This window comes from Clinocottus analis, unplaced genomic scaffold, assembly GCF_023055335.1.
Source record: "Clinocottus analis isolate CAN_PGR_092001 unplaced genomic scaffold, fCliAna1.0.p SCAF_3, whole genome shotgun sequence".
Classification (NCBI taxonomy): domain Eukaryota; kingdom Metazoa; phylum Chordata; class Actinopteri; order Perciformes; family Cottidae; genus Clinocottus; species Clinocottus analis.
Window position 1 is genome coordinate 22,851,513 of NW_027176042.1, and position 18,980 is coordinate 22,870,492.

Here is an 18,980-nt window from a genome sequence, read left to right on the forward strand (position 1 = left end):
TTTGTTGTCTTCGAAGAAATACGAATAGAATATTGGGTCTGACCAAATATTGGTTTTGGGTGGATGGAAGGACGGTTGTATCTCAAGTGTGACATTATTGGTTCTGGACATATAGTCTGGCGTAATATTTCATTTCTCGAAGGAAAATTATGCCTCCTTCTCTGGGTGTTTACGAGCAAACAAAGGTTAAACTGGGATTTGTTTGCGTGGAGGAGCCAGAGCTGCGGAGTAACATACATAATTCAGCTCATGTGCGATTATTCAAGATGTATATTCAGTGATACAGTGAGATGCATAGCTGACTGTGTCCGTTAATGAGATCCCAGCTGAGGCCGAGGCGCCGAACAACACAACACATTTTGTCTGCATGCACACCCTCGCAAGTTGATTTTTAGTTATGTCTTCCATTTTGTTTTTTGGTTTAAAAACTAAACACAATTTCAAGATTAATTTCTCCCAAATGGGTCCTCAGCTGACAGGAGACTAGTTCACGGGAGATGAAGACTTGAAGACTTTGGAGCTGAACATGAGCATAAATTACATTTCAGACCATCGGGTGATTTTGGAAAACTGAAATGAATCAACCCAATTTCTTCTTCTTAGGAGAAAGAAAAAAGCGTAATGAAATCTCGAGTGAAGTGGTCAAAATGAAGCAATAGTTGCGCTATGTCATCAGAACAAAAACAGGACTTTCACCTCGGACACAGCTTGTGAGACTACAGCGTTAATGTTTGTCAATCTGTTGGTCACGTGACTCATTTGCTTTGTTAGTCATTTGAGTCACTCGTCACGTGAGTCGTTAGCTCGCTAATCACGTGCATTTTTTTAACTGGCTACTCACGTGAGTCGTTGACTTGCGAGTTATGTGAGTCGTTGACTGGCGAGTCATGTTAGCTGGCTACTCACACAAGTCGTTAGCTGGCTACTCACACAAGTCGTTAGCTAGCTAGTCACGCAAGTCGATAGCTGGCTCATCACGCGAATCGTTAGCTGCCTACTCCCGCGAGTCGTTAGCTAGCTAGTCACACAAGTTGATAGCTGGCTAGTCACGCAAGCCGTTAACTAGCTAGTCCTGGAGTCAAAGAGCACATTGTTGAAATCATCTTTGCTTTCTGCACTCCAACACAACAAACTCCTCTCCCGCAACTTGCCACCTGGTGTTGATCTCAGGGAGAGACTTCTCCTTGAGCGAGACTCTTTCTGTAATGTCACATTGTAAATAGACAGTAACAAATTGCTCCGATAGGATCACGTTGCAGCTGGTGAGCAGCTGCCGTCTGTACCGCTCTCGATCAATACTGCACCGACCTCAGAGGATCAGTCAGTTAGAAACAAAAACACAGGGAAATAGGGATGGATGAAACATGCTGAAGTTACCCTTTAAGACCTTCAGATTAAGTGCTCAGATTGACATTCATACAACTTTTATGAAAGAAATGGAAGCAGCTGAGAGGGACATAACTTCTCAAAGATATATATATATATATATATACATATATATATATATATATATATATATATATGTATATGTATAAAGATATATATATGTATATGTATAAAGATATATATATATATATATATATATATATGTATATGTATAAAGATATATATATGTATATGTATAAAGATATATATATATATATATATGTATATGTATAAAGATATATATATGTATATGTATAAAGATATATATATATATATATATACATATATATTTACAATAATAATGTTATTATGAGTAGTGATGTTTTTATTTTTACAAGTTATTGTATAATACATATTACCGTATAATACATATCACATAATAACTGGCTGAAATGTTTTATTCATATTGATGAATATGCTGCAAACCCTTAACGTAAAAGTCAGCAGGTTCAGTGATAATAATGTAAATAACTTAACAGCCGGTTAAATTAATACAATAAAACCTTGTTTAAGATCTGTGTGTGTGTGTGACTGCAGGAGGAAAAAAGTGGAGGAGGACACACAGGAAATAGATTGCATGCGAGGAGAGCGAGAAGAGATGAAGAGCATGAAAGCAAATGACAAGGAAGTTAATGGGGTGGATCGAGAAATCCCAGAAGTATCCGCTGCTCTCGCTTTCACATGCAAGCACGATCATAATGAATTATATCTATATTGTATGTATTTGCTCCTTCCTGCACGCCACCGTGCTCAGGAACACGCCGCTGACCTTTCCTTCGTCTTCTTTGTTCGGCTTTATATCTGTTTAGTAGGAAGCGTGAATAATTCTACAGGTATGCTGCACTGTTGAGATACGACTCACGGGTGATTACCTCGTAACGTGTTTCTTTGTTTAGGCGACGGGGTAAAACACTGGCGTCTTTCACATCCTCAGTATCTGAAATTCTAAATATTTGTAATGTGATCTGTGGGTGAGGGGGGAAATTGTGTTTTCTGATCTCAGACATGAAAAAAAACCTCCAGCTGGAACTCTTTTTCTGCCTTTTTTTATGACTCATTCCTGCGGCAGAAGAAACTCTTCTCTTTTTACTGTGAAATAACAAAATATCAAAGTCCTTCAAAGTCTTTTTTTCTTCTTCTTCTTCTTTTTTTATCCAGAACCCAAACATGTTCTGAGAGCCGGAGCCCCGCAGCAGCTGCCATTTAAACTCTTTCTTCGTTATTTTGGCTGCATAAAAATGTTTTTTTTTCTCCAGCAGTCTCATGAAAACACCAGGAAAACAATCACCAAGTACTCGTGCAAGGAATTTTTTACCACCACTGTCTCTGTGATTGTCTGAACGTGATTGCGTCTCTTCCTCTCCTCGTCATCATCAGGCAGCTTAATCATCACAGAAACTGCTTTTGCTTTTATTTTTTTAATAACAATGATTATCAAAGGGCTTCGTCGGGTGCAGAACAACTGGAGAGATTGTCATGATGATGATTTTAAGCCTCATTTTTTATTTCTTACCACTGTGTTACTGCTTGAGTATTAGAAGGTTCATACGGCCATGGAAAACCTGGAAAAGTCATGGAATTTTAAAATGCACATATACAGGCATCTATATAAGTGTTTATTCTTTTAATCAAACTATTGTCTCTCATTCATTTGTGTCATTTAAGGTTTACTGTATGCTTTGAATCCTCATTGTTGGTTTAAATACTACATTTCATTACTTTTTACTGTTTACACACAGATTTCACACAATGTTTGCTCATGGACATTTGGTTTGAAGTCATAGAAATTTGGTTTAAAGTCATGAAAATTTATTTAACAGTCATTGCAATTTGGTTTAAAGTTTAAAGAAAGAAGTTTGGAATCCAATGAGTCATAATAGAAACGACTTAATGGTCAGTTTTCCTAATTTCACACCTGAAACATTTCCCTCACTTGCAGTTGGCTCAACGCTGTGTTCAGGGGCAGGATTATCTTCAGCCGTCGCCAAAAACAAAGTTCCGATCATCAAAAATTAATCCGCGCACCGAAGTCTCACTTCCAATGTCCACCTCCGCTCCCTGACCAACAGCAAGCAAGAACTAACTCTTAAAGCTACAGTAACACAATTCTAGCACAAGCAAATTCACTCCTGCATCATAATACAGTACAAAACATACAGTGATCTTCTTATGCATACAGTTACATATCTTTTATAATAATAACCCTCATATATGTAATGTACACATTAAACATTTCTTTATTATACATGTGCAAGTCCAATTTTGACAAACTAAACTATTACAATTCTACAAAATCCAACAACACCGAGATTTCACAAAATGTTTCCTCATGGGAATTTGGTTTAAAATCATGGAAATCCGTTGGTGCCAATGTGCATGAACCCTGGTATTAGAGGCGCCACAACAGGATCACTTGGGTGCTTTAATCGGGTGTATTTATGCAGCGACGAGACGGGACTGACGTGCCATGAAATCACTTCTTTTTTTTTTGTGTTCTTCCTAATTTCTTCGATTGGCCTTTAGTTTCTCCCTTTCTTTAGGGGATCCGGTCCAATAAAGCCCCTCCAATCAGCGCGTATCAACCTTTACACATTAAAATCACATGGGCAAGTTCGCAGAGCTCACGCTAGACTGCGCTCAATGTGTTTACTGAAGTAAAGTGGTCTGCTAGTTGAGTTTTGGCGATCGCTAGACCGTAAAATTACGGGCGACATTAAAAAAAGAAAATCTGTTACCTCACGCTGTAGAGAAACTCTACTTTCCTTTTAGCAGGTGCAACCTCGACAGTCAACGGATCAATGGTCACTTTTATCTTTGTTGCGTAAGGTTTCACTAAACCCGTGATAAATTTCACTAAACCCTTGATAAGCTTACAACCTCGGGTTTCACCAACAGGTCCACGTACCCGTACGGGCTTGTGGGAGTCTGTCAAAATAATCGTTTCCCCGTATTAGTACCTGTAAAGTCACAAAACAGCCTGAGCTTCTTCTTTTTTTTCGCGGATGTCTATAACTCCTGAGGCCTTCCTCCTCCGCCCAGATTTCTAAACCCATGTCATCCAGCACATGCGGAAGCTGCTGAACATTTCAATACCCAGCATGCCTGAATCGGACAATGTTTTGGCATAAAATAAGTCATATTTCCATTTTTGAATCGAATTAATTAATTAATTTTTTAACTCAAACTCCTTCCTAACATGCCAATGCTTTGTTGGATTGTGCTTGTTGTTGTTTAACAAAATAAATTACATCATTAAAAGATAAACTAATGGTTCCCACCCTTTATGACGTGTTTATTTTTGTCTAAAGTGAAAAATAAAAATCTTGTTTTAGGTGTGTTTTTTGTTTTACAAAAAGAGGTTTTTGTTTTTGGAGTCTAGTTTTTAAATGCATTACAAAGTGCAACATTTTTAGCTGATGATGCTATCAGCTGTAGCTCGCTAACGCTAACACCATTCCACAAAAGAAACGAGCAGGGTGACGGATCGCATTGTGTCGTCTCTGTCCGTCTCTCTCAGGTCAGGAGCGAATCAGCATCGACTCCAAGTACGAGCAGGAGGGCAAGGTCCAGTTCGTGATCGACGCCGTGTACGCCATGGCCCACGCCCTCCACAACATGCAGAGGGACCTGTGTCCGGAGAACTCCGGCATCTGCCCCGACATGGACCTGGCCGGAGGGAAGAAGCTGCTCAAGTACATCCGCAACGTCAGCTTCAACGGTGAGTAGGGTGACGGATCGTCTGCTGGGACATTAAAGCGCACTCGTGTGTCCTCCGAGGCCGAGATATATATGTATACGCGAGGGAATCTTTGAGGCGAGATCAGCTTTCGGACTCAATCAATTCTAAATCTACTAAAGTAGCCAACTGACGCCGAGCATAAAAACTCCTGGTTGTAGAAGTGTCTCGATTGTCTCGTGAAATTGCCTCCGCATCACGGTTCTTAAGGGTTTTTTATCTTCCAACATAGCCGTGCTCTCCGCCGGGTCGTATACGGGGTTGTTTTATTCTTTTTTTATTAATGTATTGTTCTTGTTTGATCTCACAACGCCACTCGTGTCTTGCCCTGAACGGATCGAAAGTCCTGAAGAGCCCCGTCTCCACCTCGGAGCAGTTTATAGATACTCTAGATTAGACATACACGCTCAGGTATTAACACTTTCTACTGCACTCGGTTATTTGACCGCTTTAGTTATGTTGCAGATTCAGATTATAATACGAAAATGTTGTCAAGGAATAAGTTATAGATTGAGCAATAGAATAGAATAGTAGTTTAACTTAAACACCACCTTTACCGGCTGCAACATTAGTGATAACACATCAGTTATTATTATCCAATAAAAAATCTGTTCCATAACAGGTGTAACAAATGTACTTTATACTACGTTACTGTAAACAATGTTACTTTAAACAAAGTTACTTTAATAACCCCAGTTAAACCCCAGACATTTTTCTCAAAAATTGCAAATGGTTGGCATATGCATAAATATGGAATATCCCCTTAACCACAAAGGCTATTTGAATAATTTCAAAAAGTATAGTATACAAAAAGAGGTTTAAACAGCAGTATATGTGTTACTGGTTTCTTGGTTGATGCTAGAACACAGGAAAGAAAAAGGAAAAAAAATCAAATAATGCCTATATAATAATTTTAGTAATTCATTCAGTGCACATTTCGTGTGAGGTTTAGGTCCGCTGAGAGCCAAAATGCTCTAACTTTCTTCCTGGACCTTGAACGCCTTTCGTTCCCCCAATGGAGGGGCTCTGCTCAAGCAGATGCACCAAGCAAGTATTGTTTCATCCATACGTAAGTCATATTTCAGTTTTTTGGCTGGTAAAAATATCTTCCTGTGGCTTTGTCTCACAAGGGATTTGGCGGATTCTGTAGGTCGTAAGCTTTCCAGAAAGGTGCGCTAATCCAGTAGCATCAAGCTACGGATATAAAAATTGATCCTTCCATTATTTGGGGAGCTCTCTCGAGTCACTTTAGAGTCAGAGTTATGTTAATATTTATGGTTGAACTGTGTTATAAACATGTAAAATATACTTATATACTCTGGTAAGGCCAGGCTTTGCAGTTCTTTTTGGTTGCTATGTCACATCAGTGGCTCTGGTATCGACTCATGGGAGTACGAGGACTAGAAGAGTGAGGAAGACCTCCTGATGAAGAATTCAGCTCCCAGTTTTGGGGGCGCTGTGGCTCATCATTAAACAACGTTATATAAAACAATGTCACTTGAAACAACGCCACGTAAAGCGTTGTTTCAAGTGACATTGCAGTTACGTTTGCTTTCACGCGGGACTCAAACAGCAGCCTCCTGGGTAAAAGTCCTTTGTTTGTTCCTATCTTTGTGAAATGGAGTAGAATATATGTATTAAATATGTCGTGGTGCATTCATCAAGCGTACCATGAGGATTTAATACTGACTGAAGAGGCACAGAATCATCTGAGCAGTAAAGAAACTTTGTGTTTGTGAACAGGTGCTGTAAAGTGAGATGATGTGAGATGATGTATAGCCTTGGTCTTAAAGGAGCAATCATTAAGACTTTTCATTGCCCCATAGCACAAAATGACTGCTCTCTGAAGTCGGTCATTAAGTCGGAGGCTGCCTGTGCCAGGTGGTGCGAGCTTCTCTTTCCAAACATACTTTCCATCCAGAACACTGTTTTGGAACATAAACCGCCCGAGGAACTCCATCACCCTGCTCCTCTCTCCAAATGTCCAATAATGGAAGACCAAGCTCCTTAACGAGCGAGCAGTCGGCCTTCGAAGACGTTTCGCTCTCCGGCCAAAAATGCAAATGAAATGCTGGGTTATTATGTGAGTATATTTGCAGCGTGGCGTTTATTGTGAGGGTTTGTGTATTTGTTCAACCCCCTGCAAAGAAAAATCAAGTTACGGTACTTAGCGTTATACCGCTTTCGGGCAAAACAAATGATGTCTGGATTATACCTTTCATCAGCATAATTAAGAGATGGGATTCAACACGTATTGCAAGCTGTTGCAGCTAAAGCGTGATTACACGTTGTAATGGTTGTGTTAAGATACTCGCAGCCTTTTAGTTACGAGGAGGGAGCAACTGGTGTCTGCAGGAAGGAGACAAGAGACACGCCTTCACCAACCCTTCACTTGTGCCAACTCCGCAAAATGGTTTTTGGCCAGTGAGGGAGGCCTCGTGTTTCACGCTGTAAAAAGTAATCGCCTCCTTGTGTCTTTTAGTGACCCTCCTCTTGACACCGCCGCACAACACTCCACATTACACAACACTCCACATCACAGTGGTGAATACAACTTGTTCCATCTTGAGCCCCATTGAACCTTTTGAAAACCAACCTATTTTTAGGCCCTTTCCTCTAAAATGTCACACCAAAACTAAAAAGTGTGTATCTCTGTAACCACTAAGGCTGTTTCAATGATGTTGGTGTTATAATAAAAGGTACACATGTGAGATGTTGTTCAGATGGGTAAATATCAGTCTATATGTTAATGGTTAAGAATAAATGAAGATGACACACAGAAAGAAATGAAAAGGTTTCAGGTCTGCCTATAAAAAAATCCCTTTTAGGATGATTATTTGTTTGAAATGATGCAGCTTTAAGGTCCAACTCAAACCCAAACCATAGCACGATATGTGAACATTCTCTCTGCAAAGATTGACTTTGATATAGTGAAGTAGAACAAAGTTAGAGGGTTTAATACAGAGAACATTCAGGTGAGGACTCATTGGTGCCCAATAGCCCCAATGGCCAAACCATATATTTCACTTGTATATTATTTATGGTGTTCAATACATCCAAACACAGCAGTTTGGGGCTTTTCTTTTCATAAAGCAATCTATGATTTATAGTTTTATACAACAATCGCTCAGTCTGCCCCCCTTAGGTTGGTCTTTGAAAGGTTCATAACATCTGAGTAAAACTTTTAATGGGCCTCTCCGTACACGTTAATACAACAGACATACATATTAATAAAGACAGAAAAGTGTACCTTTATGACCCGTGTTGCAGGTAAAAGTTGTCTTTTTTTCCTCTTCATTTTGTTTTTATTGTACTTTACGATGAGGAATTATTTATATTTTTCATTAGTTTTACAAAAAAAAAAGGATCACAGCTTTTTGTGGAGCCTCTAAACTCTTTTGAGCAACATTTTTTGATCCATCATGAAGCTACCACAGTTGGTTTGTCACCTTCAAAATCGTTTTGTTGAACCTTTAAACTACAAGAACAAACGCATGGGTCACTCTCCAGCCAGGCCGGTCTACACCGTTAGCCGGTTAGCATCGTAGCTCGGCCATTGTTTGCGAAGGGATACAGCCAATCAGAGTTAGAATTTGAAATTATTAATTTATTTTATTTAAGTTACACTAGATAATCATATACATCAGTATAGTAATGACTTATAGTGATAAGTAATAACAGCTAACACATTTAATATCACATTTAGCCCCTTTTTGTAAACATCACTTCTTCACTATGATTTATTTGCAGTTTTTTAGTATTATTATTCAGACTTTGCATAGTGGAATAGTTGTAATGCACGAGACAGAGCGGCAAGAGTCTGCCCCTCCAGAGAAATACCTTTTATCAGGTAATTAGCGAAGCCGCCAGTGTGCTAATTTAAAAATGAAAGTGGCGGCTGAACTGCTCACTCTCCGTTTATCGGAGTCTTCATAATTACCAAGAAGGAAGGCCCCTCGTCCCCCCCCCCACCGAATGACTTCCTCTTTCAATATATCCTCGATAACAATGTATTTCACTCAGATCTTAATCGATTATTTATTTTTTGAAATTGACGAAGAAAGAAAAATGATCCATGCAACGAATAAAACTTTGTTCTCCACGAGAGGCTGAAGCTTCTCACGTGTCCTATCAGGCGGCAGGTGGGCGTCGCCCGCGGCAGCTATTAACCCGAGTATTGATCTCCGGCAGTCGTCTGGTCGTGGAGGGGAATTCATATCGGAGCTTTAAAGCTCTGCTCGTCTCTCGGCTGCCAATCAAACTGCTACTCAGTCACAAAGAGGGCGGGGCCACAGCGGACATGGAGAAGACATGCTGCTCATGAAGAAGATTAGACGGGAGGAAGAGCTCGACCACGAGACTCCTCTTCTTCTTTTTCTTCTTCTTCTTCCTCTTCATCATGTTAATCCTAATGTCCTTATTTCTCTTCTTCACCTTCTACTTCACCTCTGTCTCCTTCATCTTCACCTCTTTCTTCTTCCTCTTCTTAACCTCTTTCACCTTGTTCTTCTTCTTCACCTTATTCTTCCTCTTCACTGCTTTCTTCTTTACCTCTTTTTCCTTCTTCTTCATGCCAATCATATTGTCCTTCCTCTTCTTCTTCGCCTCTTTCGTTTTCTTCCTCTTCTTATTTCTCTTCTTCTTTATCTATGTTTTTATCTTCTTCCTTTTTATCTTCTTCTTCCTCTTCTTCCCTACCTCCGTAACAGCTTCACACAGGATCTGCCTCTACCTGCAGACATGACCCCATTACTGCTTTCCACTTTAGATAGAGACAACCACTCTAAAAAGCACTCCTACATACATCTTCACCCTCACCTTCATCTTCATCTCCAGCAGCAGATGTAAAATGTGTCACACGTCTGTATTGAAATGTGTCGGCTTGAGATGAAAGAGTAGAAACTAGAAACCAGAGAAGTGGATCTCCGGGTCCTGGATCAGTGAGATCTGGGTTGGATATTAAATATTGGCTTTCCATCAGAGGACTGGATGAAGCTTCATCTCTTTAAACGGAAATCCCTCTAAAGCAGCGAGGAGGAGCCAGTGATCACGCCCAATAAATACAAAACACACGTTCACAGAAACACATGAAGAAATATCTGGTGAAGTTTAAATTGCTACAACACTGTAACCCTTGTGAGAAGAGATCTATGGTGAGAGAAATTTAAAAAAGTAACTGTTAAGTTGAATTAATTACGTAAAAGCCGTAACATTTCACTAAATAATTACCCTTTACAAAGTCTGACTTCAATAACAGACACATCCCTGATTGGGAGTCTAACAAAGCAAATCAACGTCCTTATGAATCCAATGTCAGAACCTAGGAAAGTTTTAAAAAAACGGCCGGACTCTTTTCCCAGCGGACTCTTGCAGCTTTAACACATTAAGCATAGACTTCTATACAACCAGAGGAGCCGCGAAACACGGCCGCAGGAATGCATCGGCGTGTGCACGCTCACGTGCGCTCTGCTCTCTCAGACATGAGCTACGCGTCGCCGTGCGGTAAAAGAGGCGTAAAGGAGGAGAGCGCTGCGGACGCAAGTGTGAAAACGACAATCGGAGGCACGAAAGAGAAAATAGAGAAGAAAAGAAGTCGAATTGAAGTAAAGTTACAAATGAAAAAGAGCTGCAGCTGCTGAGGACGCTCAGACGTCACCGAGGGGAAAAGAAGTAAAGACAGAAGAGGTTTTCTGCCTAAACACTTATTTTTGACCTGAGGAAAATTCTCTTTGTCTGTCCCCTCTCCTCCTCCTCCTCCTCCTCCCCTCTCTCTCTTTCTTACTCTTTTCACCACATTTATATGTTCCTCTCCTTCCTCCCTCCATCCCTTTCTCCCAAAATGAAACACTGACTTGAAAGAGGACTCCTGGCCCACACCGAGAGCCAAAGTAAATAAACGCGCTGTCTTCAGGGGGAGGACTCACAGCGTCGAGGAGGAGAAAGAACAGAGGAGAGAGGGATGGAGGGAGGGAGAGAGAGAGAGAGAGGAATCTCAGAGGAAGTGCCAAAAACATCCTAATGACGTGTTACGGGTGGAGACGTTGATGGAGAGAACAAATGATGAGCAGCTGTCTGTTTATCTCTCCATCCTTTTTCTTTTTTTTCTTCTTTCTGCCATCACCTTTACTTTATTTCTTTCTTTCTTCATTCCCTCCCTCCGTCTGTCCATCAGTCCATCCATCGTCCATTCTTCCTTTGTTTCTTCTCATATTCCCTCCTTCCATCCATCAGTCTGTCCATCATCCATCCTTCTTTTATTTATTGCTCCCATCCTCTTTCTTTCTTCCCTCATTCCCTCCTTTCATCCATCATCCGTCCATCCTTCCTCTACTCCATTCTTCCATCCATCTATCTTGATTCCCTCATTCATCCATCCATCTTCCTCCTCTTCACAGACCAGTGTGAGGCTTCGGGATGAAGTCGTATTTCGGGGTTGTGAGTAACGGAGTGTCCTCACAAAGATAGAAGGACAGAATTGTGTGTGTTGAAAATGCAAATCGTTTGCATTGGAGCATTTTATTTTTAAGCGTTTAATAATCTTCGTGGTGAGCGAGGAGCTTGATCCATCGGGTGTCTGAGTGGCTCTGTTGACCCTCTACAGGAAGTGCCGGCACGTCCGTGACCTTCAACCGTAACGGCGACGCCCCCGGACGCTACGACCTGTTCCAGTACCAGCAGAACAACACCACCGGGCCGGGGTACCGCGTGATCGGCCAGTGGACCGAGACGCTGCTGCTCAACGTGAGTCCAACTCCAACTCTTCACTCATGGTGTTCATCTCCCATTTTAGAGAATTAGCACATTTATTTATGGGACATTCGTAGGGTTTTTCACTTTTACAGACTACGCTGTCCCGAATATATATATATATATATTCAGGTCCAGTTATGAACGTCGAGACACGCGAGTCGTACGTTACCTTGTAGTCACGTTATGTTTTTTCTCCCTAAATCTCACCAGTTGGTTTCTTTAATGAGCCCTAATGCTGCGTCCACACCAAAAGCGTTACGAATTTTAGTCTTTTTTGCCTGATTTTACTCGACTTTATGTCGTTAATCCGCGTCATTTGCTTTTTTTTTTGCGGTGGAAAGGGGGCGTGGCTTATTTCTGTGGCTTTTCTCCTTAACAACAGTTACTGTTTCCTCCATCCACCATTGAAATATCCACTAGTTCTGCTTCAGACTTGTTGTGGAAGTCCCACAAACGTCGGAAATACGGTACATTTGGTACTTAGTGCTGTTTTAAAGGCAAACGGAGCAAACATTCCTCCCAGCAGATTAAAATGATGTGCAACTGTCTTTGTTAATAAGTGAAACGCTGCCCACTGTTCCTCTCATGTGTTGTTATCCGAGCCGTGCCGTGGGACTCCGCCGGAGGACTATCGGGCCGGTTCACACCGCACCCGGCTGTCCTCACAGCTTCACTAATTGGAGGACAGAGAGTCAGAGGAGATTATCTGATGGTGTGAGAGGTTTACAAATTTATTAGGCCGTTTGATCCGGCTCGGCACGACGGAGCCGGGTGGACCACACCGCGGCAGCGTGTTCGACGGGGCGAGAACAGGGTGCAGCAAATGAAGAGAGAGAAGCTGACACAGTCACTATGTTAGCATGCTAGTGTTAGCATTTAGCTCAAAGCCCCTATGTATCCACAGGATGTATATAAGAAGTGGGCGTGGTCATCTTGGCCCACGCCATCTTGTTTTTTTGCAATGAAAGTAACCCTATTTGGACTGTGGAGGAGACACTTTATACAACTGTGGTAAAGACTTCTATACATCCGGAGAAGTCTTTAACACATGAAGCATAGACTTCTATACAACCAGAGGAGTCGCCCCATGGTGGTCAGGAGAGAGGAAGCAGGCACCTTTTCCAAACCTGAGTTTCCCGCCTAACCTCACAGATAGTTAGAAGACATTTGTTCAATGTAGAGATACAAAATGTTTCAGAACAAGTGAATATCTGGGTTTTTGTTTTGTCTGTTTGGATATAAAACGTGTTCTTACAACAGAACGTGGAGAACACGTGTCCTTTCCTCACCTGTGGAGTAGCGTATTGGTGTTTCATTTCTCCACTTTATTGGCCGCGTCTCTTTCTGTTTCTCAGTTTTCCAGAGGTGCTGCAATGCTCAGAAGCAAAGCGATGTTGAATTATTAACAGCGTCGTCCTTCAGCAGCAGCTCCTGCGTTCCAGGAAGTTGTACTAAGCCGCCGCGGCGCTCTGGAGAATACCGTTTCCTCGAGCATAAACACGCCGGTTTAACGCCGCGCGTCTGAGTGTGTACACTGTGTTGAATCAGAGGAGATCAATCTGCAAGAAAACTGCATTCATATTATGGGATGTATGCTGATGTATACTAAAACTGTCGAGACGGAAAATCCGGCTCAAGGAGTGAAAACACATACTAAAAAAAAAACACAAAGTCAATTCCCATTCAAACGGATACCACATCAAGCCACTAGTGTGTTGGTGGGAGGGGCTACTGGGGGATTACCCAGCAAGCCTTTTGTTATGGAGGAATCCACCCGGCAGGATGTACAACATTTAAGACAGGACCACTGTACTTACACGTTAATGCATCAGTAATAATTTAGGCAAAAATATGCGGTCCAAATGTACAGTGAGGATTATTAAGTGAGACAGTGAGAGAGTGAGATAGTGAAATAGTGAGACAGTGAGATAGTAAGATGGTGAGATAGTGACACAATGAGACAGACAGGAAGACAGTGAGATAGTGAGACAGTGCTGCTCAGCGGTTGCAGAGCGGCCATGTTTCCTCTTCCTCTCTGCTTGTGCATTCGGCCCGTGCCTCCTCTCCCTCTCGGCTCTAAATAATTCACCTGGTGCCTCCGGTAGAGCCGCTGCCATTAGGACCGTTCCTGCTGCTCTCCCTCCATGCTGCTCTCTCCTCGCTGCTTTGTGGCGTGGGCTCTCTCCAGGTTACAGGACAGAGGAAGGACCGGACCTGTTGGCTCCATTGTGACGGAGCTGATGGCTCTTTGTTTGAAAGCAAGGCGCGGGAGGAGAGCAATCAGCATGTTTTAAAAGATTAGCGACCTCCGTTTGAACCCACTGCAGTTGAAGGGGAAGAGGACCCTCGTCCCTGTGGGGATATATATTCCTACAAATGTAGAAAAATATCATTATATGTCTTTGTTTGCCATCTCCTCCTCCTTCTTCATCCTCCTCCTCTTCCCTGCTGGTGGTTTTTCTTTGTGACTTAACGGGCGATCAGACTTGTTTATCTGGTTTTCTGCAGACGTCTCGTTTACTCTGCTGCTGGAATCCACCAGGACGCTCATTAAAAACTCCTCCGGACAAATCACATTTTATTAGCACATACAAACATTTTAGAAACTAACACCAGGGAAGACTTTTTATTTGTTTTATTTTGTTATTATTTTTGTTATATCTGATTTTTGGTGAATGCATTTTTTTAAGGAGTATATCAAAGAAAAACATAGTTTTACTTAGCTTTTTACCATCAAATATTTGGTATGTTTTACTGACCGCGGGACAAAGAAAGTCCTGATGCTTCTTCACCTTAATCGCAGAGAGCAACGTGATGATCCTGTTGTTCTAAAAGCGTTGACATGATTTTTTATTCAGCCCAGCAAGACTTCACCAAAACAAATGAATGAATTACGGAAGATCAAAAATGGCCGACGGAACCAACAGCATGCTGGGTTACCGGGCCGCAGCTGCAGCACGATGTAATCGGGGAGGATTAAATGGTTCGTGACCACGATGGAGGATTACCAGCTTCATTTAGGAAATGGCAGTTTTCTAAATGATGACTCTGCACATCGCCATGACACGAAATCCTCGCTGAGCTGAGTTTTATCTCCACGCTGCTGATAGTCGAGGCAATATAACGGAGATGTATATTAGGGGACCCTTTCATATCAGGTCACAAGGTACAAATCAATAAAAAAAATGTATCAAATTAAACATAGAGATCTGGGCTACAATAATATATAATCCCAATGTACAACCTCTATACACAATTTAAACAATAGATAGGATTATGAATTAGGGATTAAAGGGCTAAGAACTTGTGCTGTGTCCTGAAGTCTCTAAACTATTTTAATAACTCCTCCCACTTTTGGGGGAGGAGTTATTGAAATAGTCCTCCCCCAAAAAGGGGAGGAGTTATTCCTATATGTCATTAAAAATAAGGACTTTCCTCTCCTGTTCTTTGACCTCTGCTACTGATCGTGCAGGCCTGGAGCCCCTTTTTGTTATCCCTTTCCCGTCCTCGATTGAGATTAATTCAATTAATCGCTTGTAATCTCTGTTACCCTCCACCCTAAACGCGTGGGGTGTCAGCCCAGCACTCGGTGATCACACGTGCAATGTGTTGCTTTGAGTCTTTGTGGCGACTTTGTCTCCAAAGTGAGTCTTCCTTACAGGAACTTGTCTTTCCTTAATCCTCCAGCTGTGAGTAAATGAATAAAACACACAAACAAAACACTGCAGGTGACTGAGATGACAAAAAAAGAACAACACACAGCGAGTGTGAGATTAAGAGATTACGGAGGCGGCTGCTGTTGCACCTGGTTATGCTTTTAGTGCATGGATTTTGGATGTAGTACTATAAACTACGGGACTACTGCAGCAGCAGCAGCAGCAGCAATAGCAGCAGCAGCGTTATCTGTAATGGTTTAGAAATCTGCTGCTGCCGGCCTTTCATGTCTGAAAGCCAGAGAGAGATGGAGAGGAGAGATTCTGATGGGGCTGAGCCTCATTAGGAGTAATGAAATGTGACCTTGATCTCTGCGAGAGGATCCCTCACTCAGAGATAGAGAGAGAGAGACAGACAGATGACCCTCCATCTCTGAGACTCTACCTACCGATAGTTGTCGGCCCAGCGCTCTTCACTGTGGAGCCATGAACCACACATCATGTCCACAGTGGCAGCACTGAGTTAGCGTCTGTTAGCTTTCTTTTGTGTGTATGAGTTCAGCGTTGCGTTGAGGAAAGCAGCCAGAAGGGACCACGTATTCAGCCCTGGCGCCGATTTCCCTCCATTGACTTCCATTGTCTGAAAACAAAGTCAGACAATGGACCCAATGGGGCAAGGCCAACACCAGGCGCGATATCATGGAGATGAAAGTGAGACAGTATCAAGGAAAACAGACGCTGGCGAACAGTTCCCGCTCAATTTACCTTTGAAACAAACACTTCCCTTCTTGTTTATATAAAATTTATGAGGGAATCTGTGTTGATAGGCTCATTGTTAATTCAGGAACTGAGGTCATTTTTGTGACAGTCACAGTTTTACTCAAAAAACAAGAATACAAAATTTGGTTGTAGACATTTAATTACGTGTATTTACCATTGTATTCATATATTTCACTGCTTTTGTGAACCTAAGACCTTTCGTAAACCAATTTCCATCACCAAAACAGTTTTTCCACATGAGTAAAGAAGAATTTAAAAAAAAATTAAGGTTCAACTTTTCAGCTTTAGGGCCAAATTATCACTTTACCCTTGTGCCTTTGGACAATCGTGCCTCATTATACAGAGACTTGAGATTGTTCTGCAATCGTTGATGTAACACATGGGTATGTATCTCACATGGAAGTCCCTTTAAAAGGGGAATTTAAGACATTATGTAAGATTGAGAAAATTGCTTCAGTGCCTTAAGGGTTAACAACGAGACTATTAACACAGATTCCTGGTATTTCCTCATAAATTCTATATAAACAAGAAGGGACGCGTTGGTTTCAAAGGGAAATTGAGTGGAAACTGTTTGCCGGCGTCTGTTTTTTGTTGATACTGTCTCACTTTTCATCTCTATGATATTGTACCTCTTGTTGGCCTTGCCCCATTGTGTCTTGGGAATGCAGCTGAAAGGAATATGTTTATTTAAATAACACACACACACACACACGCGCAACTGTAACTTTTCTTTGAAGAAGAGTTAGGAGAGTGTTTTATTCAGATTAATTCAACACCAATAATGAAAGAACAAAGGCAGTGGAGTTCTCACCTGTGGTGGAAAAGCACTGCCCTCCCTCCCAATTAATGTACACAACATTTTCATCATATTCCTTTTAAGTAATCCGGAGTCGCAGAGGGGTCTTCCGAGGCCGCGTTACTAACCGCTTAAAATAATGTTGAAACCAAAGTGAAGTGCAGCTCCTGGGATTACGATGCAGGCGCAGGTGAACTGAAGATGGCTCCGTCTCAGCTTTGAATCTTTTCTAATCCGTCCTGTTCGGAGTCTGGAGGTGTTTGTTGGGTAGAAAATGTCTCTTGTTATCTCTTGTTTTAAAAACTCTCCGCGAATGCAACTTACAAAACAACTGCATCCATGTTTCTGACTCAGTGAAGTCCAACAATTACGGATCTTTAACCGCAGGAGACGTTTATCAGGATGCTAAAGTGACTGACTGAACGACTGAGAAGGTCTTTTGTCCCATTTTTTAATGAAAACCTTTAGTTGTGGTTTTTAGATTTAAATGTAGCATCTTTCTATGTCACTTATGTGTGATGTTGTCATGCATCCATCATTCATAACCTCATGTATACAATATTCTTTTACTAAAAAGGAGTAAATATATGTTCTCCTTCCCCGCCATGAAAACCTTACTCCAATATATCAACAAAATGGCGGTCACGTTCCTGTAGCTACCAGCACATAGCCTCACTAGCTAACCTAAACTGACCCGGTCACGTTCCTGTAGCTACCAGCACATAGCCTCACTAGCTAACGTAAACTGACCCAGTCACGTTCCTGTAGCTACCAGCACATAGCCTCACTAGCTAACCTAAACTGACACATTCCTGTAGCACAGTTTTCATTTCCGCTATCGACCGTGGAACATTAGCAACTATTTAAAAAAACAAAAATATCCGCAACTTTTTTTCGTGTCATTCGCGCCGCCCGGTGGAAAATTTACTGTTTCGCAACCATTCACATCTGCACATATACTGCTAAACAAATATTTCACAACTCTTTCGGTGTGAACACGGCATTAGTGTGAGTAATGACCTGAGGAAGTATCGTGGTCTCAACACCTTCTTGTTCCAGAGCTTTTGTTCTCCTCCTTTTGTTTCTTTTTCGACCTCTGAGCCGGAGTCCGTGCTTCTCCTCATTATTTTCATCTCGTTGCCAGAGCAGTCAGACTGCAACCCTCAAGGTTCATGACCCCGGGACTCGATCACCCGTCGAGGCCGTCCTCCTGCCCGAGGGGGGAACCAGAACTTGTGGACTTTTGAATATGGGCACAAAGTCTGCAGCTTTAAAAGCAGACAGACCTCTCGTCCTGCTCAAAGACCCCGAGTGAATTATTGAACACGCCGCAGCGGCCCGGCCGTCCTCTTGACCGCTGCGAAAGGAAAAAAAGGCGGGAAGATTTAAATGACTCACTCGGCGGTTGCTCCTGACACTGGATCACATTTTCAACCTCGTCTGAAATCACTTTTCGGAAGACGTGAGTCTCCAGTCAGTAAAAAGTTTCTTAGCGTGACAGACTTTTAAAACATTTCACATGCTACGTGGGGTTGCATACTCTCCTTGATATGCCGAGGAGGAGCTTCGTTTTTGTATTTTTCTTCCCGTTATCTTCCGTTCCATACAGCGCAGAAAACATCGACGAAAAAGCACCAAGCCAGTTTCTGAGTCCGGAGGCCTTCCTGCTCCTGAACATTTCAATACCCAGCATGCCCTATTCAGACAACGTTTTGCCATAAAATAAATATTTTTTTTCCATTTTTGAAGTGAACAACAGTTTTTTTTTGACTGAAACTCCTTCTCAAGATGCCAATGCTTTGTTAGATTGTGACTCTTGTTGCAGATTCTGATTATTTAG

The 18,980-nt window shown here is 41.8% G+C and overlaps 1 protein-coding gene across 3 annotated transcripts in view; it reads left to right on the plus strand.

Moving 5' to 3' along the window:
* grm7 (glutamate metabotropic receptor 7) overlaps positions 1 to 18,980 on the plus strand; it is a 183,616-nt gene that overhangs the window by 124,416 nt on the left and 40,220 nt on the right. For all 3 annotated transcript variants that reach the window (XM_068594332.1, XM_068594331.1, XM_068594333.1), the window contains exons 6-7: positions 4,943 to 5,143; positions 11,763 to 11,902. In XM_068594332.1, the coding sequence (XP_068450433.1) occupies positions 4,943 to 5,143; positions 11,763 to 11,902 (341 nt within the window). The remainder of the gene's footprint in view (positions 1 to 4,942; positions 5,144 to 11,762; positions 11,903 to 18,980) is intronic.